This window comes from Lithobates pipiens, unplaced genomic scaffold (genome assembly GCF_037356315.1).
Source record: "Lithobates pipiens isolate NorthernLeopardFrog02 unplaced genomic scaffold, aLitPip1_a1.2 Scaffold_1, whole genome shotgun sequence".
Taxonomy (NCBI): Eukaryota; Metazoa; Chordata; class Amphibia; order Anura; family Ranidae; genus Lithobates; species Lithobates pipiens.
Window position 1 is genome coordinate 223645475 of NW_027507685.1, and position 26674 is coordinate 223672148.

The following is a 26674-nucleotide window of genomic DNA, read 5'->3' on the forward strand; positions in this document are numbered from 1 at the left end:
CAGACAAGAAACAGGAAGTGGGCTGTATAAGGTATTTACTGGCAGAAAAAAAAATTTTTTACTATCCAAAGTTAAAACAACAACAAGGGGAGGAGATTTAATAGATGGAAAGATGAAAAAAAAAAAAGACAAAAGCTCCGCTTTATATAGTATACATTTAGGCTGGGTTCACACTGGTGCGATGCCGCAAACCCTGCGACTCGGTGCAGATTCCCGCATCGCACAATGGTTCACACTGAGATCTGCAAACCGCGGGGGGTGTCAATGTAAACGTATTAACATCCCCAGATCGGGTCGCAGTGCAAACTGTGAAAATGGTGCAGGAATCGGGCAGCATGGGTGTGAACACCATGCAATCCAATTCCAGTGCGGACCACAAAAAAGGGTCCTGCACCATTTTGGTGCGAATGCGATGCAATTTCAGCCATACAGTTTGTATGGCTCAAATCGCATCACACAGACATTGCATGTGATGTGCACAGCAATGGGGTGCAAATTGCATGCGATGGCTAACATCGCACCAGTGTGAACAGGCACTTAATACATACCTGCTCTGTTAGACATGTGCAATTTGTTTTTTAACGAATGTCAGCAAATTCGTTACTATCCGAATTAACACATTTTTCTGAATATTCAAAAATTCGGAAACCCACAAAATTCCAAAATCTGAAATAAATAATAACTTAACTAATAAATTCTAAGTATTGGCACTTCCTTTTTAAATTTGGCTGTTAGTGAACGTAACGATTGCGAAGTTACAAATTATCTGATATAGGGAATGCCGATCTAAACGAATAGAACTAACAAATTAATAATATAAAAACGTATTATTATTTATTAATTCGTTCTCTTCCATTTGTTTTGACTGCGGCATTCGTTATTTTGGATAAATTCGCATTCGTTACGTTCACTAACAGGCAAATTTGAAAGGAAATTCCAATACCTATAATTTAACCACTTGCCGACTGGGCCATAGTCGAAAGACGGCAACAGAGCGATCAGCTTACTCATCCATCCATCCATCCATCCATCCTCAACAATAGTCATCCATTCTCAACAATAGCCATCCATCCATCCATTCTCAACAATAGTCATCCATCCATCCATCCAGTCTCAACAATAGTCATCCATCCATCCATCCATCCATCCATTCTCAACAATAGTCATCCATCCATCCATCCATCCATTCTCAACAATAGTCATCCATCCATCCATCCATTCTCAACAATAGTCATCCATCCATTCTCAACAATAGCCATCCATCCATCCATTCTCAACAATAGCCATCCATCCATCCATCCATCCATTCTCAACAATAGTCATCCATCCATCCATTCTCAACAATAGTCATCCATCCATCCATTCTCAACAATAGTCATCCATCCATTCTCAAACAATAGTCATCCATCCATCCATTCTCAACAATAGTCATCCATCCATCCATTCATTCTCAACAATAGTCATCCATCCATCCATTCATTCATTCTCAACAATAGTCATCCATCCATCCATTCATTCTCAACAATAGTCATCCATCCATCCATTCATTCTCAACAATAGTCATCCATCCATCCATTCATTCTCAACAATAGTCATCCATCCATCCATTCATTCTCAACAATAGTCGGCCATCCATCCATCCATTCTCAACAATAGTCATCCATCCATCCATCCATTCTCAACAATAGTCATCCATCCATCCATTCTCAACAATAGTCATCCATCCATCCATTCTCAACAATAGTCATCCATCCATCCATTCTCAACAATAGTCATCCATCCATCCATTCTCAACAATAGTCATCCATCCATCCATTCTCAACAATAGTCATCCATCCATCCATTCTCAACAATAGTCATCCATCCATTCTCAACAATAGTCATCCATCCATCCATTCATTCTCAACAATAGTCATCCATCCATCCATTCATTCTCAACAATAGTCATCCATCCATCCATTCATTCTCAACAATAGTCATCCATCCATCCATTCATTCTCAACAATAGTCATCCATCCATCCATTCATTCTCAACAATAGTCATCCATCCATCCATTCATTCTCAACAATAGTCATCCATCCATCCATTCATTCTCAACAATAGTCATCCATCCATCCATCCATCCATTCTCAACAATAGTCATCCATCCATCCATCCAGTCTCAACAATAGTCATCCATCCATCCATTCTCAACAATAGTCATCCATCCATCCATCCATCCATTCTCAACAATAGTCATCCATCCATCCATTCTCAACAATAGTCATCCATCCTCAACAATAGTCATCCATCCATTCTCAACAATAGCCATCCATCCATCCATCCATTCTCAACAATAGCCATCCATCCATCCATCCATCCATTCTCAACAATAGTCATCCATCCATCCATTCTCAACAATAGTCATCCATCCATCCATTCTCAAGAATAGTCATCCATCCATTCTCAAACAATAGTCATCCATCCATCCATTCTCAACAATAGTCATCCATCCATCCATTCATTCTCAACAATAGTCATCCATCCATCCATTCATTCTCAACAATAGTCATCCATCCATCCATTCATTCTCAACAATAGTCATCCATCCATCCATCCATTCTCAACAATAGTCATCCATCCATCCATCCAGTCTCAACAATAGTCATCCATCCATCCATTCTCAACAATAGTCATCCATCCATCCATCCATCCATTCTCAACAATAGTCATCCATCCATCCATTCTCAACAATAGTCATCCATCCATTCTCAACAATAGCCATCCATCCATCCATCCATTCTCAACAATAGCCATCCATCCATCCATCCATCCATTCTCAACAATAGTCATCCATCCATCCATTCTCAACAATAGTCATCCATCCATCCATTCTCAACAATAGTCATCCATCCATTCTCAAACAATAGTCATCCATTCTCAACAATAGTCATCCATCCATCCATTCATTCTCAACAATAGTCATCCATCCATCCATTCATTCTCAACAATAGTCATCCATCCATCCATTCATTCTCAACAATAGTCATCCATCCATCCATTCATTCTCAACAATAGTCATCCATCCATCCATCCATTCTCAACAATAGTCATCCATCCATCCATTCTCAACAATAGTCATCCATCCATCCATTCTCAACAATAGTCATCCATCCATTCTCAACAATAGTCATCCATCCATTCTCAACAATAGTCATCCATCCATCCATTCATTCTCAACAATAGTCATCCATCCATCCATTCATTCTCAACAATAGTCATCCATCCATCCATTCATTCTCAACAATAGTCATCCATCCATCCATTCATTCTCAACAATAGTCATCCATCCATCCATTCATTCTCAACAATAGTCATCCATCCATCCATTCATTCTCAACAATAGTCATCCATCCATCCATTCATTCTCAACAATAGTCATCCATCCATCCATTCATTCTCAACAATAGTCATCCATCCATCCATTCATTCTCAACAATAGTCATCCATCCATCCATTCATTCTCAACAATAGTCATCCATCCATCCATTCATTCTCAACAATAGTCATCCATCCATCCATTCATTCTCAACAATAGTCATCCATCCATCCATTCATTCTCAACAATAGTCATCCATCCATCCATTCATTCTCAACAATAGTCATCCATCCATCCATTCATTCTCAACAATAGTCATCCATCCATCCATTCATTCTCAACAATAGTCATCCATCCATCCATTCATTCTCAACAATAGTCGTCCATCCATCCATTCATTCTCAACAATAGTCGTCCATCCATCCATTCATTCTCAACAATAGTCGTCCATCCATCCATTCATTCTCAACAATAGTCGTCCATCCATCCATTCATTCTCAACAATAGTCGTCCATCCATCCATTCATTCTCAACAATAGTCGTCCATCCATCCATTCTCAACAATAGTCATCCATCCATCCATTCTCAACAATAGTCATCCATCCATCCATCCATCCATCCATTCTCAACAATAGTCATCCATCCATCCATCCATTCATTCTCAACAATAGTCATCCATCCATTCTCAACAATAGTCATCCATCCATCCATCCATTCTCAACAATAGTCATCCATCCATCCTCAACAATAGTCATCCATCCATCCATCCATTCTCAACAATAGTCATCCATCCATCCATCCATTCTCAACAATAGTCATCCATCCATTCTCAACAATAGTCATCCATCCATCCATTCTCAACAATAGTCATCCATCCATCCATTCTCAACAATAGTCATCCATCCATTCTCAACAATAGTCATCCATCCATCCATCCATCCATCCATCCATTCTCAACAATAGTCATCCATCCATCCATCCATCCATTCTCAACAATAGTCATCCATCCATCCATTCTCAACAATAGTCATCCATCCATCCATCCATCCATTCTCAACAATAGTCATCCATCCATCCATCCATCCATTCTCAACAATAGTCATCCATCCATCCATCCATCCATTCTCAACAATAGTCATCCATCCATCCATCCATCCATTCTCAACAATAGTCATCCATCCATTCTCAACAATAGTCATCCATCCATCCATCCATTCTCAACAATAGTCATCCATCCATCCATTCTCAACAATAGTCATCCATCCATCCATTCTCAACAATAGTCATCCATCCATCCATCCTCAACAATAGTCATCCATCCATCCATCCTCAACAATAGTCATCCATCCATCCTCAACAATAGTCATCCATCCATCCTCAACAATAGTCATCCATCCATCCTCAACAATAGTCATCCATCCATCCTCAACAATAGTCATCCATCCATCCTCAACAATAGTCATCCATCCATCCACATTCGTGGCTCAACCATGCTTAGCCATCCCCATCCACAGCTTATCAGTTCACACCAGTTCACATCCATGCCACTGCAGTGCCTCAAAGTGTAACAGGTAGTCAAATTAGATTTGACATTTTGCCCCCAGAATGCCTGAAGGTGCTCCCTGCATGTTGGGCCTCTGTATGTGGCCATGCTGTGTAAAAGTCTCACACATGTGGTATCGCCATACTCAGGAGGAGTAGTAGAATTGTATTTTGGGGTGTAATTTGCGGTATGCATATGCTGTGTGTGAGAAATAACCTGATAATAGGACGCCTCTGTGGAAAAAAAAACCCCTTGGATTTTACAAAGAATTGTGGGGAAAAAAATGGCAATTTCAAAAAACTCACCATGCCCCTTTCTAAATACCTTGGAATGTCTACAAAAAGGGGACATTTGGGGAGTATTTGTACTTTCCTGGCATATTATAGTCTCAAGAAATGAGATAGGCCATTAGTACTTCAGGTGCGATCAATTTTCAGAGATTGGCACCATAGCTTGTGGACTCTAACTTTCACAAAGACCAAATAATATACCCCGATTTGGGTTATTTTTACCAAAGATATGTAGCAGTATAGAATTTGGGCAAAATTTATGAAGAAAAATTCTTACATTTGCAAAATTTTGGGAGCTGGTAAAAATGGGTGGCTGAACTGGTGCGGAAACACACCAGCTCAGCCACCCATTTTTACCAGCCCCCCCCAAAAAAAAAATAAAAAGGGGGGGGGGGGGGGGAAGATGCACTGAAATGTGGATTGCACATCTCCCTGCTGGAGCTCCCGCTGTCAGTTGCCCAGGTGGTAAAACACTGCGTTTTACTGTGCGGGTCCCTGTGAGCGTAGCCTGCGGTTCCCCTTTGATTAGGGCCACATTCACACCCAATTTGCTCTCTTAAAAGTGATCCATGTTCTGGTCACTCTTTAGAGATCATGACAGGTAATGAGGATGTGTTGCATCACCTCCTCACTGCCCCTTTTATCCCCTAAATACCCAGACATCCGAGCTGCAAGCACTTGCTTCATGCACAGTTGCAGGGCAGCTACAGCGCAGCCCCATGCACTCAACAGGTGGTAGTGCATGCTGAGCACGACAGGGGTTAAAATTCCTGCCGCACCCACAAGGCATGCGTCATGTGTTCACAGCCCACCCCAGATGCTGCCTCCTCAGCGAAGGAGGGAGAGCAAATAAGGGGTGGTAAAAAACTGGCATGACCACAGGGTTTTACCACCCCCAACTGCAAGTATAAACAAGTCCATAGTTAAACAAAAAAGGAGGGGGAAGGCGAGGGGGAAGGCGGGTACCTTGCACTATAAATGCATCTCACAGTTTGAGGAAAGGCTCCGTTCACATTTGGCCAATTAGGAATTGCGGCAAAGTGCACAACAGGCGTTTGGCTGCTAGTCATCCTAAATGGCACCTGAAAAATTGTGTGATTTTGCCACAATTATTGTGCAGCAAATTGCATGTGTAAAACACATTGAGCAACAAAAGCACATAGAGCAGCCCATTCACATTTTGCAATTTGAAATTGCGGCACAGAATCGGCAAGATTCTGCCTGCAGTACCAAATTCATACCAGAACATGCAATTGCTTTTTTTTTTTTTTTTTTTTTTTTTTTGAGTGACGCAATGTGATTCTGCAACAATCGTTGCATTGTGCGAGTTTTTAAAAAGGTGCTACCCGAAGAGAAAAAAAAAAAAAAAAAGCAAAACACACCAGCAAATTCGCAATAGGGCAGCCCAGGAAGTGAATTAGCCTCCCTCTGGGCGACAAGCAAAAATCGCATGCAAATTGTGCAACCAAAATCGCAAGCGGGAATGCTTGTTCCCTCTACACCAAAGTGTGAACGCACTATGCACGATGCGAAATATACCGTAAGGGGGCGAAAAAATTAAAATCACGTATACAGAATCACGCCGCGATACGTGAATCCAGGGGCCTTTGGGCTTTTATCACGTGACCAACATTTTGCTGGATCTTTCACACACACAGATACAATGCATTTCATCTTATTTAAAAGGAGAACACACTTGTAAATTGAGATATAAAATTGTATATTATAATTGTGATGTATGTGGACCGCCATTGGTCGGGGAGAAGGACAGAACTGTCCGTATTCACCATGTATGCCGTGTACAGTACAGTCAGTACACTCTATAAACAAACTTTACATACAATTACATTGTAACAAAATCCTACAACTTACTGGAGCTGCTTCCTGAATCTTCTGTCCCTTGAAGGGTTAATGGTGGCCCATGGCAGGTGTGACTGGAGGTGACAGAGCAGGTTATAGTCAGGACAGGAGGGACATGTCACCCTCTGGGCTCTGCAATGCTCTTCTGATGGCTAATGATTATCCTGACTTGGTACAATCCAGAGACACCTCACCCCCCTCTTCCTGTAGTGGTTTCATCCGGATTATTTACCTTGGGCGTGCTCGTACAGGTGAGAAAACCACGCCTCTTCTTAAAGGAACAGCGTGTCTTATTTCTAGAGGAAACCCTGCAGCCTTTCTCTGTCATTATTATTTATTTTTGCATGAGATTGGCCCTTCTAAACCTCTTGCCTTGAATTGTATTGCAACTGTTCTTTCTCCCTTTCTAGTGTGCAGTGGATCACTTTTCAGAGGGCAGTGAAGTTTAGCAGACATTCCGGTCACCTCCTGATACCTTTTTATTTATTTTTTTACTTTTCTTTGTATTTTAATATCAAATGACGATGAATTTTACATTGTGTTTGGCTCAAAGTTGCAGTGCGGCCACATAGACCAAGGGGCAGTTCACACCATAGAAACGCAGTCCGAATGCGTTCCAGATGCTTTTCTGCATGTGTGTTTTTGACGCCTTCCAGTGTGTTTTTGATGTAGTCCAGTGCAGTTTTCCCCCTCTTTTTTTTTCTTAACCTTAAATAAGGACGTGTGTGTTCCAGTCCATTTTTGGTGCGTTCCACTGTGTTTTTGATGCGTTTTACATCGTTCCAGTGCAGAAGAAATGCAACGCGTTCTGCTGTTTTTTCTGGCACTGCAACTGACCGCACTGGTGTGAACTATGCCACTGAACACCATATAACCTACTTTCCATGCATTTTTGATCCAGAAAAAAATGCACTGGACTGCATGCGGTGTGAACTGTCCCTTACATGGGAGAGTTTGATGGGTGGCGCCCCCTGTCAAACGCTGCATGTAGCATTGAAATCGCTGTGCTATTGCAGCTGCGGCTATGGGGGGGGGGAGTTACTAAAACTGGTGCACACAGGAACTGGAACAGCTGTGCATAGTAACCAATCAGCTTTTAACTTAAGCTTCTTCAATTAATCTGTTGGCGCTGAGCACGCGCAAATATGTGGCCTCTCAGCAGGCAGGCCTTGGCACCAAGCATATTTACATGCAATAGAGCTGTGCCGAGAGGGCGCAACATGCGCACTCCCAGCACAGTGACCAGCAGCTAACCGCAACCTTCCGAACACTGCTTGCGATCTGGAGTTTTACGATCATGTGACCACAGAGAAAGCCAATCACAGTGGTTACATGACCATAAGCCCCTCCCGGCAATTTTAACCCCTTAAAGGGCCAGCGGTGAGCCGGTGTTCTATCGAATAGTGCCCGAGCCACACTGCGCAATTGCCATACGGAACTGCACAACAGCTGATTTCACGATCAGCTATTGTGACGGCGACGCGGCGCCTGCGCAGACAATAGCCGGCGGGACAATGTTATTGTCAGATTGTGCCTTGCGCTCGGTGAAGGGCGGGTTTGGGCATCTTCATTGAGGTGAGGGGCAGATTTTTTAACTGATGATGGTCAGTGCTGCAAAGGAAATGTTTTATGCTATTCTTCCTGGACGCTTCCGAGGCGTGTTTCATCTAGCGAAGGGCGGGTTTTGACACCCAAACCCGCCCTTCACAAGCGCGAGGCACAATCTGACAATAAGATTGTCATGTCGCCTATTGTCTGCGCAGGCGTCGTCTCAATGCGCCGTGCAGTTCAGTATGGCGCATTGCGCAGTGCGGTTCGGGTGCTTGTCGTTAGCGAGCACTATCCGACATAACACCGGCTCCAAGGGGTTAAGCTTTGACAATAAGCCCTTGTTCACATTGGAGCGACTTGTCAGGCGATTTGGCAGGTTGAAGGGGGGCCAGAAGAGCACAGGAGCCCAATCACAGCTGTAAGTGGATGGGAGGGGCGGTATGTAGAGGAACCAATCCCCTCCATTTTCAGCCTTTTGGCGACTGCAAGAGGAAAATGGAGGGGTTTGGGTCCTCGTTCTGCCGGCTCCTTTTATCCAGGTGTACAGAGGGCAGCGTGGGACAAGGTCACAAATTGAGACCCCCTGCTCTCTGGATTACCCAGTGCTGCACAAGACCCAGTTTGCCCTGGATCAGCGTCATGAGTTGCCATGGTGCCAGCGAGCACACCGCCAGCAACATAACAACCAATGACGTTATAGGGTTAGAACACATGGCGTAATTTGTTGCTTTGGTGTTGGCAACAGGCTAATCCACTCCATGGCAATGAATGACTCTAATCCAGGTCAGGTGGCATGCAGGACCACCCTTAGCATTCAGAATCTCAGTGTGAAGAGGTGACCTCTGATGTGATGAGGGTACTTTTTACACGATAGCAACACACTATTCCCAACGCACGCGTTCCTGTAGAGATGACTGTGTATGTAAATGGGTGCTGCGCAGCGCCCACCGGCTGGAACAGTAGATATTAAGAAAGAGAAAACATCACCAGCACATCATGGATCTCCAGAATGGGTCCAAAATGTAATTCAGCGAATATATTATTACATCATAAGGGGTGTAATACCGCGTACACACGATCAGAATTCTCGTCGGAAAAAGCTTTGATGGTTGTCCCGTCGGAATTCTGACCGAATTTCACTCAAACTGTCTTGCCTACACACGGTCACACCAAATTCCAACGGTCAATAACACTGCGATATACAACACGTTCGACAGCACTATAAAAGGGAAGTTTAAAGCTTCCGAGCATGCGTCTGAATTTTGCGTGTCGGAATTGCATACACACGATCGAATAATCCGATAGAAAGGTTTTCCGTAGAAAAAATTAAGAACAGGCTCTCAATCTAAAGACCGTCAGAAGTGCCGACAGAAAAAGACCGATGGGCGTACACACAGTCGGAAAATCCAATGAAAAGCTCCCATCGGACTGTTTCCATTGGAAATTTCGGCTGTGTGTAAGCGGCATAACTGATGAAGGGGTCCTGCGAGGCTCCAAAACGTTGCTTCTGTTGTAACAATGTGATCGCTGAATGAAGTTTAGGACCCACTCCGGAGATCCATGGTGTGCTGGTTGTATTTTCTGGCTATTACATGATGGAGGACCTCTGATGTCATGGGGACTTGCTGAAATGATGGGGAGCCTTTGATTTGATTGGGAGATCTTTGATGTAAAAAGGGGACTCTGATGTAAAGGAAGAAACTCTGAAGTAAAGGAAGGACCTCTCATGTGAAGGGGGCCTCTGATGTAAAGGAAGGACCTCTCATGTGAAGGGGGCCTCTGATGTAAAGGAAGGACCTCTCATGTGATGGGGGCCTCTGATGTAAAGGAAGGACCTCTCATGTGATGGGGGCCTCAGATGTAAAGGAAGGACCTCTCATGTGATGGGGGCCTCTGATGTAAAGGAAGGACATCTCATGTGATGGGGGGCTTCTGATGTAAAGGAAGGACCTCTGATGCGATGGGGGCTTCTGATGTAAAGGAAGGACCTCTCATGTGATGGGGGCCTCTGATGCAAAGGAAGGACCTCTCATGCGATGGGGGCCTCTGATGTAAAGGAAGGACATTTCATGTGATGGGGGCTTCTGATGTAAAGGAAGGACCTCTGATGCGATGGGGGCTTCTGATGTAAAGGAAGGACCTCTCATGTGATGGGGGCCTCTGATGTAAAGGAAGGACCTCTCATGTGATGGGGGCTTCTGATGTAAAGGAAGGACCTCTCATGCGATGGGAGCCTCTGATGTAAAGGAAGGACCTCTCATGTAATGGGGGCCTCAGATGTAAAGGAAGGACCTCTCACGTGATGGGGGCTTCTGATGTAATGGAAGGACCTCTCATGTGATGGGGACTTCTGATGTAATGGAAGGACCTCTCATGTGATGGGGGCTTCTGATGTAATGGAAGGACCTCTCATGTGATGGGGCTTCTGATGTAATGGAAGGACCTCTCATGTGATGGGGCTTCTGATGTAAAGGAAGGACCTCTCATGTGATGGGGCTTCTGATGTATAGGAAGGACCTCTCATGTGATGGGGACTTCTGATGTAATGGAAGGACCTCTCATGTGATGGGGGCTTCTGATGTAATGGAAGGACCTCTCATGTGATGGGGCTTCTGATGTAAAGGAAGGACCTCTCATGTGATGGGGGCCTCTGATGTAAAGGAAGGACCTCTCGTGTGAAGGGGGCATCACCAATTTGCATATAAGCATACTAGCGGTAATTTGGGTCAACTCTAAATTGGAATACTGTGAGACGTCAGGGAAGCTGTCGTGAATGCGACAGCTTCCTGCTCAGGGGTTGTGAGATCCTGGGACATTGGCAGCTGCCAGTATCCCAGCAATTAATGAAGTATCTCTGGCCAAATTCAACTGCCGGCCGGGAGGATACTGGAGGGCTGCTGGTTGACATAATTAGCTAAATATGGCCATAGTCATATTTGGACAGTGATGTAAATCTCCTGGCCATCAGAGGATGGCAGTGGGCAGATTCCATAACTGCTGTTGGGCTGTTTAGTTACCATGGAACCTGCCCACTTCCATCCACTGTCGATCACAAGGGAGGTAGACCTGATGAGGAACTAGTCCCTCTGCATCCCTATCAGACTCTGTCCACCCAACAGCTCAACTCCCTAGGCCTAGATGCTGCACCTATGCGACAGGCACAGTGGCCAGGCAGAGAGCAACGGTGAGCCAGCATTACTGAGCTGCTCTAAGGATGGAGTGTCCACTATGACCCCACCATGACTTCTGCAACAAATTCAGGTACTTTTTGCCAACAGGCCTATGATACTCTGTTAATTCCAGGGAGTATTTTGTGCTGCTTGGCCTAGGGGTATTAAATGGAGCAGCAAGTAGCAATTTTGTTTTGGTCTTGGTATCTTTTTTTAAATACCCATACTTGTTGATTACATACATGTAGGCTCTTCTTGCTGTCCAGTAGCGTAGTTTTGCATAGTGACTTTGCTTCCCCCGTCTCAATATTGCCTACTAGTAGGCAGACTAATGAGTGGCTGCAGTAAACTACAGATAGCCACTAGAGGGAGTTAATCATCTGTTTATATGGTAAAAAAGTGATAATATGGTACATAGGGGTCTATTTATAAAACATTAGTTGCAAAAACGTCAGAAGCACTAGAGCAAGCTGAACTAAATGTCACCCCATGTCTTCTACTACCTTAACTTCTGTCTCATCAGCTCCATCTAGTGCCCAAAATGAGGTATAGTTTTCTGAAATATCTCATGGAGAGAATATACTGCATTTTGACCGCTAGATGGAGCTGATGATACAGGTGTTAAAGTGGACGTTACCCATACCAACGTGATAAAAAGTGTTTTTTTTTTTTTTTGTTATTTTTTAGCAATAACCATACATTCCACATTAATATTTACGCTACTAAAATGAGTGTGCGCTGTAAATTGCCTCTGGCATTGCTCCTGTTTCTTCTTGCTGGACTCTGTCATTTTGCTGAAGCCCAGAGCCACTGAGCAGCAGTAAATCTTTAGGCTGTCAGCAAATCGGCCTCTACATTTTCAGCACAGTGCTGAAAAATAGAGAGCAACTGAACACGTGCAGAGCAGGGTGAGATAGTCAATTTCTGTATTTTAAACAGTATAGGCACTTATTTTTAATGTGATCTAGCAAGACTTTATTTTCTGACTAAAGTTTAATGTATTTTAATGTAATGTATTCAAAACCATACATTGAAATTTAGCTCTGTTTTTTTTAGATAAATAGAGACCATAGTGCTACATCAAACCTTGCTTTAAAGTGGACCTGTCAGCTATTTAGTGTGGAATTAGACATTGGAATGCCCAAAAAAAATTGTGGCCAGTCCAGTCTAACACTCTCCTACTCTCAGCATGCCCAATTTTTGGCAAAGCAGCACCAAGAGTATAGTCATTGATAAGGAGGGGTGGGACCTGTGTCCCACAATAAACTCCAAGTAATGGATTTTGCGGTAAATACAAAAATGTATATTTTTTTTCTTAGTCATCGGGGAAATAGGGATTTAGAGACTGCTAGGTTCAAGGTTATTTTGTTTGGGGATGACAAACAAAAACCACCAACAACCCCCCCCCCCCCCCGCCGTCTGCTGGTCCACCAGCACTTACTCCATCGGCGTCGGGGATCAACAGGCACATTGGGGATCGATGGCCACGTCGGGCAGGGAGACAGGCTGCTGCAGGCATCTGGCAGTGTCTCCTGTGTCCTCTTCCCTTCTGAGATTACGACGGCTTCTGCTGTGCGTCTTAGGCGTCCAATAGGATCGCCTGACCTTTCAGCCAATCAAGAAATGGGTAACAGACCTGCGCGTCCTCATTGGCAGGGAGGGGACTCAGTGTTAGATAAGCAAATGAATATTCGCTTTTCTAACGCATCAAAAATCCTGACTCGGTTTGGGAGCGTTGTATCACAAAACGAGCAGGATTCAATCCTCTGGGGTGTGCAGTACCACATTTGGCCCTGGCCAGAGGTGTGGGGTGCCAATGACACTTGGAGCCACTCAGAGAAAAAAAACGTTTGTGTCACAGAGCCTCTCCGAGTGCATCTGGGCGGTCTCAGAGTGTTTCCGAGTGTCTCCGGCGCCTCCCCCATCTCTGGCCACGTGCGGTACTGCATACAATAGAAGTCACTGTGGAACGAATTATCTGAGTTCCCATTGACTCCTATGTGGAAACTCACTTTGATATACAAGTGCTTTGGATTCCAAGCATTCTTCTGGAACAAATTATGCTCTTAATCCAAGGTACCACTGTACAGATCAGACCTGGACTTCAGCTTTAATATATTGCAGGCACTGCTAGAGCTCTCCAAACAGCAAGGAGAAGGAACTTTGCTGATTGGAGAGCTCTAGCTCTGACTCAGAAAGGGGTGTGTCAGACCTCTGCAGAGAAACCACTGCTTCCACACAGAGAGGAAAGGTACTTCTCGGCAGCATGGTGGTAGGGGACAAATAAATAAATAATAAAATCAGTCTGTATATGCAGTAAAGCAGTGGTCATCAACCCTGTCCTCAGGACCCACTAACAGGCCAGGTTCTAAGTATTACCTTGGGGAGATGCAGACTAGAATACTGCAATCACTGAGCAGCAAATGATATCACCTGTGCTGTATTTCAGTTATCTTGCATACCTGGCCTGTTAATGGGCCATGAGGACAGGGTTGATGACCACTCCAGTAAAGCATGCTTGTTATACTCACTGTGGCACCTAAGGGGTTAATCCTCTGCATTGTGTAAAAAGGCTGATCCTCCCCTTCTTTTACTGTCCCCAAACAATCTCCTGATAGAACAGAGCTTTGGAGGCATTCTGCACATGCTCAGTTTGGTGTCTATTGCGAGAGTTTTTTTTTACGTGAGGCTGCATGTGATCATCAAAGGGCCAATCAGTACTGTCCAGACAGAATGTCAGGGGTCATGCAGCCTCACAGGACAGTCGGAGCAGAATGAAAACTCCTCCTACAAGCTTTAACCAGACACTGATAGAAGTAATAAGATTGCTAAATACTGCTGATGAGAAAAGGCAGTTTATATTTAGTAAAATAATTGCATTTCTATTAGAGCTGCACGATTAATCATTAAGAATTGTTATTGCGATCTTGAAAAAATTATTTCTCGATTCTTTCTATGTAGAGAATTCTCTCTGCTAAAGCCAACAGCCTCAAAAGAAAGGAAAAATAAAATGGGCAGTCTGCCAAGAATCATAACATTCTTTAGCAATGAAACTTAAGTATAAACATTGTAACAAGTTGTCCTTTAGATCAAAGGAATACACTTTGGTGTGTAAATGAGGAAAGTTTAACCACTTAAAGTGGTGTTCCCCCCCCCCCCCCAAAAAAATATAATTAAAATTCCAAAAAAATTGGAAAAAAAAAAATGTAACTCACCTTTAAATGCCTGTTGCTAGGGTGTCCCTCTTAGTCTGCCTCCTTCAGTGCCTGGGCACCTGACGTCACTTCCCCTGGGCGCAGTCAGTCACCTGAGACACACGACAGGTCTCAGATGACTGCGCGACATATCCCCACATGCGCAGTGGGTGCCCGGCTGTGAAGCCACAGCCGGGTGCCCACAGTAAGAATGCCAGGGCCCCGAGCGGAGCAGGGCTTCGTTCCTCCGCATCGCTGGACCCTGGCACAGGTAAGTGTCCGATTATTACAAGTCAGTAGCTGCAGTATTTGTAGCTGCTGACTTTTAATAAATTTTTTTTTTAAGGGGCACCCCACTTTAAGTACTAAATCTTTTTCTGACATTTGTTGGTTTCAAGTTAAAATAATTTTTTTTTTTGCTAGAAAATTACTTAGAACCCCCAAACACATTGTATATATATATATATATATATTTTTTGTGTGTGTGTGTGTGTGTGTGTGTGTGTGTGTGTGTGTGTGTGTGTGTGTGTGTGTGTGTGTGTGTGTGTGTGTGTGTATATATATATATATATATATATACATACATACATACATATACACTTTATAGTAGGGACCCTAGAGAATAAAATGGTGGTTGTTGCAATTCTTTATGTCACACTGTATTTGCGCAGCAGTCGTTCAAATGCAATTTTTTGGGGAAAAAAATTACACTTTAATGAATTAAAAAAAAAAAAAAAAAAAAAACGAACCAGTAAAGTTAGCCCAATTTTTTTTGTATAATGTGAAAGATTTTACGTGATGAGAATCGTGATCTTTTTATTCCAAGCAAAAAAATTGTGATTCTCATTTTTGGCCAGAATCGTGCAGCTCTAATTTCCATGTTCTGTGTACTTTGGGGGACCCGATATAGTGAATGCAGGGTCCGGGGTTTAGTAAAACTTTAACAGAGACAGAGACAATCTGCTATTCACTGACCAGCACGAAAGAACAAAATACAAAATCAGTTGCTAGAGGCAACATAGACAGTTCTTTCAGAAACATGATAAGAGACCTGACATTTGCAATCAAGACCAGCAATGCGTTTTTTGGGTTTTTTTTGGGCTCGGCTCTCAGTAGGGGTGCATAATCCACTCTCCTGGGAGCCGTTTTAGTTGCCGTGGCAACCAAGATCAGTCCAGCATGGTTGAAAGCCGCGCTTATGAAGCATTCGGCTGTACATGATCCAAATCTATAAAATCCTGTGCAGCCAAGGTAATGCAGAAATGTTTTATTGAACACAACAAACAGCAATTAAAAAGCAACAAAGAAAAAAAAAAACACTGAAAATGAGTACAATATTGTGGGCAGTGAACTCCTTGACATGACACAGCCAACATAGTCCTTTAGATCCAACAGCGTCAGCTCCTGTGCCGTATAACAATATGGATCCCACAGGTATAAATACATAAATACCCACATCCTGAGCAGTCCGGTCCTGCCGAGAAACAATTCTGCTGGGCATTTAAAAACGTACATAAGAAAAGAATAAGTCACTGACCCTTCTCCAGCTTCAGAGAGCGGGCGGAGAGGGCATTGCATTGATGAGGGCCTACATTGCAGCAAGAAAAAGGCATTACATTAAAATTCTCTGCTCTTTAGAGTATGTTCTTCAAGGCGGCCATATTGTACTTGGATCCACATGGCCAATCGCATTACAAGGAATCATTTATGTTCCGCACATATAAACAGGTAACCCACGAAGCTGCCGTGCAAAGTGCAGTATCCTTGGGGCAGCTTGATTTCATTTCAACTAGGGAACCGTAAAACATGTATGCATGAATACTTTCCTGACATGCCCAAATATACAGCGGCTGTATCATTTTTCAGTCCTCGAGTGTCATTTAACCACTTACAGACCAGAAGGGTTTGCTCCCTTAATGACCAGGCCATTTCTTGCGATACGACACTGTGTCGCTTTAATTGTCAATTGCGCGGTTGTGCGATGCTGTACACAAATAAAAATTTCCTTTTTTTCCCCACAAATAGAGCTTTCTTTTGGTGGTATTTGATCACCTCTGCGGTTTTTATTTTTTGTGCTATAAACCAAAAGAAGAGCGAAAATTTTGAAAAAAAAAATCTATATATTTTACTATAAAAATATCCCAAAAAAAAAAAAGTAAAAAATTTTTTATTTCTTCATCAGTTTAGGCTGATACATATTTTTCTACATATTTTTGGTAAAATCGCAATAAGCGTATATTGATTGGTTTGCCAAAAGTTATAGCGTTTGTCAGTCACTCCGATCTAGGTAAAGAGTCTTTGACGGAGATTCTTTACCACGTGAACAGCCGTGTCCAATCACGGCTGATCACAGTGTAAACAGGAAGAGCTGTTGATCGGCTTTTCCTCACTCATGTCTGTCAGATGTGAATAGAGGAGAGCTGATAAGCTGTTCCTCTGATGGGGGGGTCTGTGCTGATTATCAGCGCAGTCCCCTAGAGGATGCCCACACTGGACCACCAGGTATGCCACCCATGGCCACCAGGGATAATAATCAGTGCCCCCAATGCCTGCCAATCAGTACTCACAATGGATGCCCGCCAACCAGTGATGCCCATCAGTACCATCCATTAGTGTACATCAGTGCCCATCCATGCCCCCTATCAGTGCTGCCTTTCAGTGCTGCCTATGTGTACCCATCAGTGCTGCATATCAGTGCCACCTCATCGGTGTCCATCAGTGCCGCCTTATCAGTGCAGACCCATCAGTGAAGGTGAAAATGTACTTTGAATATATATATATATATATATATATATATATATATATATACATATATATATTCAAAAAATGTCAGTCTTTTTTTTCATTTGTTTAGCAGAAAATAAAAATCCCAGAGGTGATCAAATACCACCAAAAGAAAGCTCTATTTACGGGAACAAACTGATGAAAATTTTGTTTGAGTACAGTGTAGCATGACCGCACAACAGCGCTGAAAGCTGAAAATTGGTCTGGGCAGGAAGGGGAGAAAGTGCCCGGTATTGAAGTGGTTAATCAAATTGCACATTGATTAGATAAAAATGTAAGTGTAGATGGCCACTATTCCAAATTTTCAATGACATAAATTCAAGCAGATCTTATTAGAGGTACCTAGACACAGAAAAAATGACCATTCATTAAAAAAGCCTTCCGATTCCACGTGTGGCTGCAACAAGTGAAGAGTTGCTTGTTCACTGTGAAAGTGAGTCCTGATTGGACAATGGTCCTCACCGCATAGCACAGGACTGCTTGTTTTACGCTACAGCTTCCTTGTACCTGCAAATGTCTATGTACCCAATGTTAGTTTTACTTTTTAAAAATTTTACAATTGATTTAACATTTTTGCTAATTTAAAATTGTTTAAAATTAACTTAATTTTAATTAAAATTAATTTGTTTTACAATTTATTCTTTAAAACTGTTACTTCCAATAAGATGGATTGTACACAACCTATGCTCTCCAAAATGTAAACCTGGCCATAGGTGGATTGAAATCACATGGTTTGACCCATCTATGGGCAATGATCGACTTCAGTACAACCTGTCTGTCAGGTTTTTTGCATGAGATTCCTAATGGCGGCTATGGCCATCAGCAGTAATCATAATGTGTTTTGCCAGCAGGGAGTGGAAGCCACCCTCCCCCCTGCTGGCAGAACACAAAAACGCAGCGGGAGAAAATCCCCGATCAGCACTGACTTGTGGTTGCAGGAAAGAAAACTGCATCATCTATGGCTTGTCTTAGGCAGATTTGGAGATGTCACATTTGAATACAGAAGGGATCTTTATTAGATCTATTAGGGGAGACAGAGAGGAATATGCTCTCAGAGAGAAAAAATCTTTTAAAACATGGACATGGTGTCCTTTAAGGCTCATTCACACCACAGTGTGCACTATTGTGTGCATGCCTATGTGGTGTGCACACTGATCTACACAACAATGCATTATATTTACATTGCAGTGATTGCTCACAGTGACGACTGGTGGGTTTTTTTTTTTTAGGGGGACTGCAAACAACCACCCATTCCCCCCCCCCCCTCCTGAGCGGCACCCATCCCCCTGTTTGCCGGCACTTACCCCACCATGGCAGGTGGCTGGCAGCATGGTGCAGCGGCTTGAATTTGAGTCCTCTCCTCCCCTCCTCCTCCTAGGCGTCCAATAGAATCGCCTGTCCTTTCAATCAATCAGGTGACCGGTGTCAAAACCTGCTTCCTGATTGGCCGTGAGGAGAAGTGTTACAACAGCAAATATTCATTTGCTGTTGTAACACACCTGGGTGGGATCGGAGTGCACTCTCTGCGACACAAGCCCATCCTATATTGAAGCCTATTAGAGCCTCTGGCTGTAATTGGTGCTTCAAGGAAATAGCCCCCATTGGAATCCATGCGCCGCCCCCAATCGTTTATGTACCTTCGTTTTTTTAAACTTCCATATAATTCTATGTCCTGCAGCACACTGCGCAAGAATAAAAATGTGCACTTTTTCTCAGCACACATCAAAGCAGCGTTTTGTTTATGAACTAAAACCATAGGAAATTGTCTTGTTCTTGCATTGAAATCCTTGGGACTCGCTCTTGTTAATAAGTGGAAGACTGTCTCCCACTTATTAACAAGAGCAGTACGGGGTGGAGACATTAATTACTGCAGAGAAATCTTGAGCACTTGAGTCTGCAAGAGATATAGGTTGGTTGGAATTTTATCCCAGCTTTGCTCACGCCAAATTGAATGAGCAGTTTTCAGCAGCGGAGGCCTTTAATAAATAGACTTTCAATCTTTTCCTTCATGTCCATAAGCGCTTTACGCAACCAGATATTAGCAGACATCTCCACATGCATTCCTAGTCTTCCATAGGGTCCTACTGACTCAATGTCCAATTATCTCGATCTTAGCTCATGTATACAGTCAGAGAAAGAGTTGGAAAGGTCCATTACTTACGATCGTTTCTGCCTAAGAGTACCTTTAGGATTACAAGGGGTGAGCGAGAGCATTCATGATTTTTGCCTGAAGGAACTTTAAAAAGCACCTAATATAAGCCCATTCTTTGACAGCAGATGATTGAGGTGTGGAGGTAGAGGATCCCTGTTTAGGAATAGGTAATTGTCAGTTGTAATACGGAAATGACCACCCCCCTCCTCCCACAGTGCAAATCGCTTCCAAAAATTCAGTTTCCTATAAAAGGTTATAAACAGAACATGATCTACCTTCAGAAAAAGTCTTGGGGGTTATAAAGTACCCTAGATAGCCCATTGATTGTTAGATAATGCAAATGAGACCCCCCTGTCCTGGTAATGTAGAGCAAGGCGCATTTCACTTGAGTCATGAAAATGAAGTCATGTGACCTGTAGGTGAAGGGCTGGTTGAAAGGCATATGGGTTCTCAAAAAAAGGACAAGAGAGGATTGCAGCTGACCACAGCACAAGAGACGGGACTGGAAAGCTCGATACTGAGGTGCAGAAGGTCCAAGTCAAACTGCGGCAGAGAGGAGTCCTCGAGGAGGTACATGGTAGATGTGTGATGAGCTGGCGTAGACCGCTGAGACATTACGTGAGCCACTTCTCGATGCATTCCTCATAGACCGTCTTGTTGGAGTGCCACATTGTGTGAACCACTCCTGGGATGGAGTAGATTGAGATCCCTCCTCTTTTATCCAGGGTGCGGAGACCAAATGTATCAGTCTCGTATACCTAGGGACAAAAAGCTTTGTTTAATATAAGAGAACATTAAAGGGGATTAGCAGTAAAGCAAAACACCTGTGTGATTGGGTGCCGATTCTGCTGGTTGACATGGGCTGTCCAAACATAGAGCCCCATACTAAAAGCAGAACTAAACCTTCATATCCTTGATGGCCAAGGAGGCTGCCATCGTAACCTCTGTTTGATCTGCAGTTGCCAAGGTGCTGCACATGTGATCAGTTACAACATCAGCCATTTCAGAGCCGGACAGCTTGGTTGAGGAAGTAAGCGATTGTGACAGTTACCATTGACGGTATGCCTTGAATGTAATGGCTTTGGGAAAAGTATAAATCGATGGGTTTAGATCCACTTTAAAGCTGAAATTCAGCCAAACTATCAAATGTGCTGGCTTACTATGAACTAAATCCAATGAGATGCATTCCACCTGGCGGACTTATTGCTTTAATTGAATCTGAGTTTTATAGAGCTCTGGGTATACAGCTGTTTCTACACTCCTGGAGCTTGGACAGGAGAGAAGCTGTCTTCTTACACACAGCATCTCTGCCCACCTCTCCCTTCTGCTGTTCATTCACATGAGCCTTTATATTTTGTGACTAAGTTCAAATAACACAAAGCGCTCTGTGATTGGGCAGGACCAAATGCAATATTCCCCCATACACACGTTCAAGAAAATGCCTGTTCAGTAATGCTGGGTGCTGTAATGACATAGACAATCAAAGTGAAGAAATGTCATCAGCACACCAAGGTTTCCTCTAAAGGGTCCAAAGCTTTATTTTTATGGTCACAAGGTAAACATACAGCAACGTTTCTGAGGCACGCAGGGCCCCTTCTTCAGGCAAGTGCCCTGCTCCAAAACAGTGCTGTATGTTTACCATGTGACCACAAAAATAAAGCTTTGGACCCTTTTGAGGAAACCTTGGTGTGTGATGGTATTTCTTCACTGTGACTGGGCAGGAGGAATGGAGGGGTGGGCACAGTGGCTGCATGCGACTCTGCAGCTGCTGGAGCAAAGACCAGTGGGTTGGAACACTGGAAGTGTAGCAAGAGCTATGCTCCCGGAACCTCATGAAAATCTACATTGTACATTAGGCTGGGTTCACAATGCTGCGATGCGGTAACGCTGCGAATCCACCGTGGGTTCCCACATCGCATGTCTCCCGGCGGCAGTTCACACTGCCCTATGCGAACTGCTGGGAGTGTCAGTGAAAAGTTAATGACACCCCCAGATCAGTTCGCATATCGCAGTGCGATCTGCAAACTCGGACAGGAATCGGATCGCATGGTGTGAACACCCATGCAATCCGATTCTGCTGCGGACCAAAAAAAGGGTCCTGTGCGAGTTTGGGCCGGATGTGATGCGAATTCAGCCATACTATCTGTATGGCTGAACTCGCATCGCACAGAGATCGGATGTGATTTGCACTGCAGTGCGGTGCGAATCACATCCAATCTCGTACACCGCAGCAGTGTGAACCCAGCCTTAAAGAGAAGTCCACAGGATGGCATGCACCTTATATAACTGTAAGGCCTCATTCACACAAGGTGGATCCGCTCAGCAGAGTCCGCCAGCTCAGCAGTAGATCTCTCCGTTGATCTCCGCTGAGCCGGCGGATGACAGGTCCGTCTCTGCTCATTGAGCGGGGAGGGGCCTGTCAGAGCACCACTAATTCCAATGGAGGGATCAGATGAAAACGGACAGCATATCTGTTTTCATTCGATCTGATCCACCCAGATGGATGGCAAACATCTTGCCATATGTCTGATGTTAGCAGATCGGATGGCAAATGGGTGTCAGTGGACACATTTCCGCTGACATCCGTCTTCCCATAGGAGTCAATGGATGGCCCGCTCGGATTCGCCTGAAAAACAGACAGGCAGATCCGAGTGGGTTTGCCATGTGAAACGGGCCTAATACACAGAAATACCTATTTAAAAGCAGGAGGAATTAGACTTCAAGGTGGGCAGATATGGATAGTAGCCCTCTAAAGTCTTGTTATGATAATTCATAGGCAATATAAGAAGACAGTGATTGCCCAGCCCATCTCATACCACTTATACCTGAAATAGCACTATTTGATCTATTTAGTCAAAACATTTTAATGACACTACTAACCTGCTGTTTTTGCATCTCCACCACCGTCTCGTTTTCATCAAAGAATGCAAAGTGGCTAAAACGAGATAAGACAGTATTAGGGAATATGATAGCTAGAAATATAGCAATTTCCTTACTGCAATGGCAGAACAGGACAGCAGAGGGCCCCAGCACTCAATACAGATAGGTCACCTGTCTTGCAGTGTTATAGTTAAAACATATACCTGGACTCCCAGGGAGTAATGACGCCATCGCTAGGGCCTCCTATGAGAACCAGTTTTCTGAGACGTAGGAAGTTTTGCCTCCATTCTGCCAGAAAAACATTGAGAGAATAAAATTGTATATATTAGGACAACAATTTGGCTCTTCAGATATGTACATCTTATTCAACTGAATTTTACATTTTTTAAATTGTGAAGCTACAGCTTCACAATTAGCACCAGCATTGTCAGCCTGTTGTAGGCACTGCATCCGCTTGCTGTTAGACCATAGAGGCATCTCAATGAACAACTAAAGGATTGCACCAGGCAGGCTGACAACACTGCTACAAATTCAGAGGCGTAGCATGGTCACCCTATTACCGGAAGTGTTCTTACTGACTGTATCGTAAAGGTAAGAAACTTTGCAAAAAGTTCACAAAAATGTATCCACTATATTAAAAGGCTTACATTTAGACATGATGCCAAAAACTCACTGAAAGCAAATTTAAGGTGTACATACACTTTCATGGATGACTATGGCACAGTGCAACCATGAAAATGGATGAATCCATCTTGGTCATTTAGAACGTGTCTGCATAATCTGTAGCAACTTTCATGGAACACCAAATCATACATAGAAAGTCCTGCCATTTAAAAAGAGAAGAATGGGGTTTGGCTTTTTTTTATGAATCATACTTACCTAGGTGGATGCTGCATCTGCCCCCCGCCAGCTCTAACACTGAGAACCAAGCGATCAAACACCACTGATCACTCGGTTCTCAGAGCTCCCTGAACAGAGAGCTGGTGATTGTCACCAGCTCTACGCTCTGCCCCCATGCCGCCCCCCATGCTCACTGGAGCGCAGGGCTGTGGAGGGGGCGAGAGCGTCCGACTCAGGTATGTGGGTGGATCCCAACGTCATTGTCGTGATCTTGTCTGAGCCTGGACCGACTCTGTGACGTCAGCCAATAGCGGGTTTTAGCCCACTATCTGCTGAAAAACAGTCAAAGAAGTACAGAACAAACTGCACTCCTGTGATCCACAGGAGGAATACAGCTAAACAAGCTTTGGCTGTACTTCTCCTTTAAAGCTGAAGTTTAGTCTGCTTATATTTTTCCGACCCTGTGTCCTTCTTACCTCCCTCATCAACATGGTAATGACATTTTTTTTTAAATAAAACTTTTCCATTTTCATTACATATCTTATTTTAGAACCAGTAATGTCATCAGTGTGTGCTTCTCTATGCAATGCAGACAGATGGTGGCCAGCAGGAAGGGCTGGTAGGGTGCAGTACACAGCTTTCTGACAACATCAGTCCCCTGCTTCCACACCCCCCTAGACAGCACTGATGCAAGCAGTGGGGTGGCTCTTAGGAGGAATTATGCCAATATCAAATTGACTTGATAGGTGGATGCCAGCCTGGAAGGGTGGGCATTCCTAAGCAAACTGCATTTGCAGGAGGACTGCACTAGGTAACACCCACGTGTAATGCTGAGCCTTCATGACTGAAACTAAAATCCAATAAATTGCAAGGGGTGGCCCAGAGACAGTCAAGCTGAGGAGGAAAGAGCTGGATGTCCCGTGACCATGAAAAAATAAACATAGGCTGGACCTACACAGTGCAAATTTCTTTCCTGCAGCCAGGGGTTGACAGTCCTGACAGGGGAATCCCTCCTTCCGAGCCATTGTCTGCTCCCGGTAGGGGCAGCGAGGGAAGCCACCCCTGCCAGGAAAATAACGTAAATATCGCTGTCGGTTATAGCAGCCCCTTGTGATAATCACAAGTGAATCTATAAGGCTTGTTCTACCCAAGCTGATTGATTGATCAGCTTGGTGCACTTAGCCTGATCATTAATGGTTCGAATTTCAGCCGGTTACTACTGAACCAGCCGACATTCGAGCCATGAATGGCTGGCCATAGACTGTACTGACAACATACAATGTGAGCGACAATCACCATGACGTGGACCAGTGAGCAAAATTCTAGCTTATTTCCAATCCTGAATGTGAAAACATGTCAGCTAACCCACCTGTAATGTTCGGTTCCGGTCTTTCGGAATTTATAGGTGCCAGGAAATCACTGACGTTAATATACATATCATGATGATGAGGATCTGCACACAAAAAGATCACCATTAAGAAAGGAAAAATCCACTTTTGTTTGAGGTTTTATAGAATATAAATAAAAGCCATTATGTAAAACCACAGAGAAGAAATGTAATATACTGCAGATTACGAGTCCTTAGGTATGGTGGCTGCTTTAAAGTAGAAGTTCAGCCAAGACCTTACTAACTCTGAACCTGCTCATAGCCACAATCTAAACCTAATCTATCTAGCCCTGTAAAGAAAAAAAATCGATATACTTAGAGCCCTTTCACACTGACATTGCGGCCGTGTTAGCAGTAAAGTGCCACTAGTATTAGAGGCACTTTCCGGTCACTAGCGGGTGCTTTTAACCCCGCTAGCGGCCAAATTAAGGGTTAAAAGCACCCACAAAGCACAGCTGCAGAGGCGCCTTTGGCGGTGCTGCCCATTGATTTCAATGGGCAGGGGCGCTTTAGGAGCGGTGTATAGATTATAGGTGTATAGGCTGAGATTCGAACCTTTAACGGGCAGGCTGATTGTACCAAGTTGATCACCGGATTCTCTTACGATTATCACTAGCGGCTGCAATAGCGGTTAGCGATAATCACTTTATTCTCCCTGTCAGCACTTTTTGGGAATCTTTCCTGCAGCCTATGAAATTTGCATGATTCCTCCATTAACACAGCCAGCACTGACAGGGCAATCCCTTGTGCCAAGCAATTGTCTTCCAGTATCTGGTAGGCTGGTTGTACCCAAGTTGATTGATCAATCAACTTGGTACATTCAACCTGCCCATTAATGATCCGAATCTCAGCCGGTTCCTGCTGAACTGGCTGAGATTCAAACCGTGTATGGCCCGCCTTATTTAGGTTTTGGGTGAATTCCACTTTAAGTTCCCTTTTTAGGCTCCCCCCCCCCCCTTCTTTATTTTCACCTGGTGGTCCTACCAGTAACACGCTAGGGTGACAACATTCACTCATTATACTGTATCTATGGAGAAGTCACTGTAGAGCAGGACAACGGTATAACTCTTTCTCTCTTCATTACATGGTGGCGTGTTGTGCAGTTCACAGAGAGAACTGGGCAGAGCTGATAAAAACTGAAAAAAAAAAAAAAAACTTAAAGTGTTACTAAACCCACAACAGTAAAATCAGTCTGTATATGCAGTAAAGCATGCTTGTTATACCGACTGTGGAACTTAAGGGTTTCACTGCATTGTGTAAAAAGGCTGTTTGATCCTGTCTTCTCTGATCCTCCTCTTCTTTAACTGTCTCCAACCCATCTCTCGTTAGAACAGAGCATTAGGTGCCTGGCTGCACATGCTCAGTTTAGTATGCATTTCTAGAGAGTTTTTTTTTTTCTTGGGAGTGATCAGCGCAGGGCTAATCAGCACTTTCCAGACAGAGTGTCAGGGGAGAATGAAAACTCCTCCTACAAGCCTAACCAGACACTGATAGGAGTCTCAAGACTGCTATATACTGCTGATGAGAAAAGGTATTTAGCAGTTTATATATACTAAAAGCATTGCGATTCCGTGTTCTGTGTACTGTGGGAGACCAGATATAGTGAATGCAGGTCCTGGGTTTAGTAACACTGTAAGCGCTCACTGGATTTCTAGTGGGATCAG

At 43.8% G+C, this 26674-nt stretch overlaps 2 protein-coding genes across 4 annotated transcripts in view; both read right to left on the reverse strand.

Moving 5' to 3' along the window:
- The window catches only part of LOC143983594 (uncharacterized), a 55761-nt gene extending 48529 nt beyond the window's left edge, over positions 1-7232 (reverse strand). The window contains exon 1 of the mRNA XM_077483445.1: positions 7065-7232. The gene's annotated coding sequence lies outside the window, so the exon portion shown is untranslated. The remainder of the gene's footprint in view (positions 1-7064) is intronic.
- Positions 7233-16219: 8987 nt separating this feature from the next.
- The window catches only part of PPT2 (palmitoyl-protein thioesterase 2), a 57208-nt gene continuing 46753 nt past the window's right edge, over positions 16220-26674 (reverse strand). For all 3 annotated transcript variants that reach the window (XM_077483524.1, XM_077483502.1, XM_077483513.1), the window contains 4 exons: positions 24993-25076; positions 22987-23071; positions 22784-22838; positions 16220-20661 (listed from right to left, as the gene is read on the reverse strand). In XM_077483524.1, the coding sequence (XP_077339650.1) occupies positions 20518-20661; positions 22784-22838; positions 22987-23071; positions 24993-25076 (368 nt within the window). In that variant the 3' untranslated portion in view covers positions 16220-20517. The remainder of the gene's footprint in view (positions 20662-22783; positions 22839-22986; positions 23072-24992; positions 25077-26674) is intronic.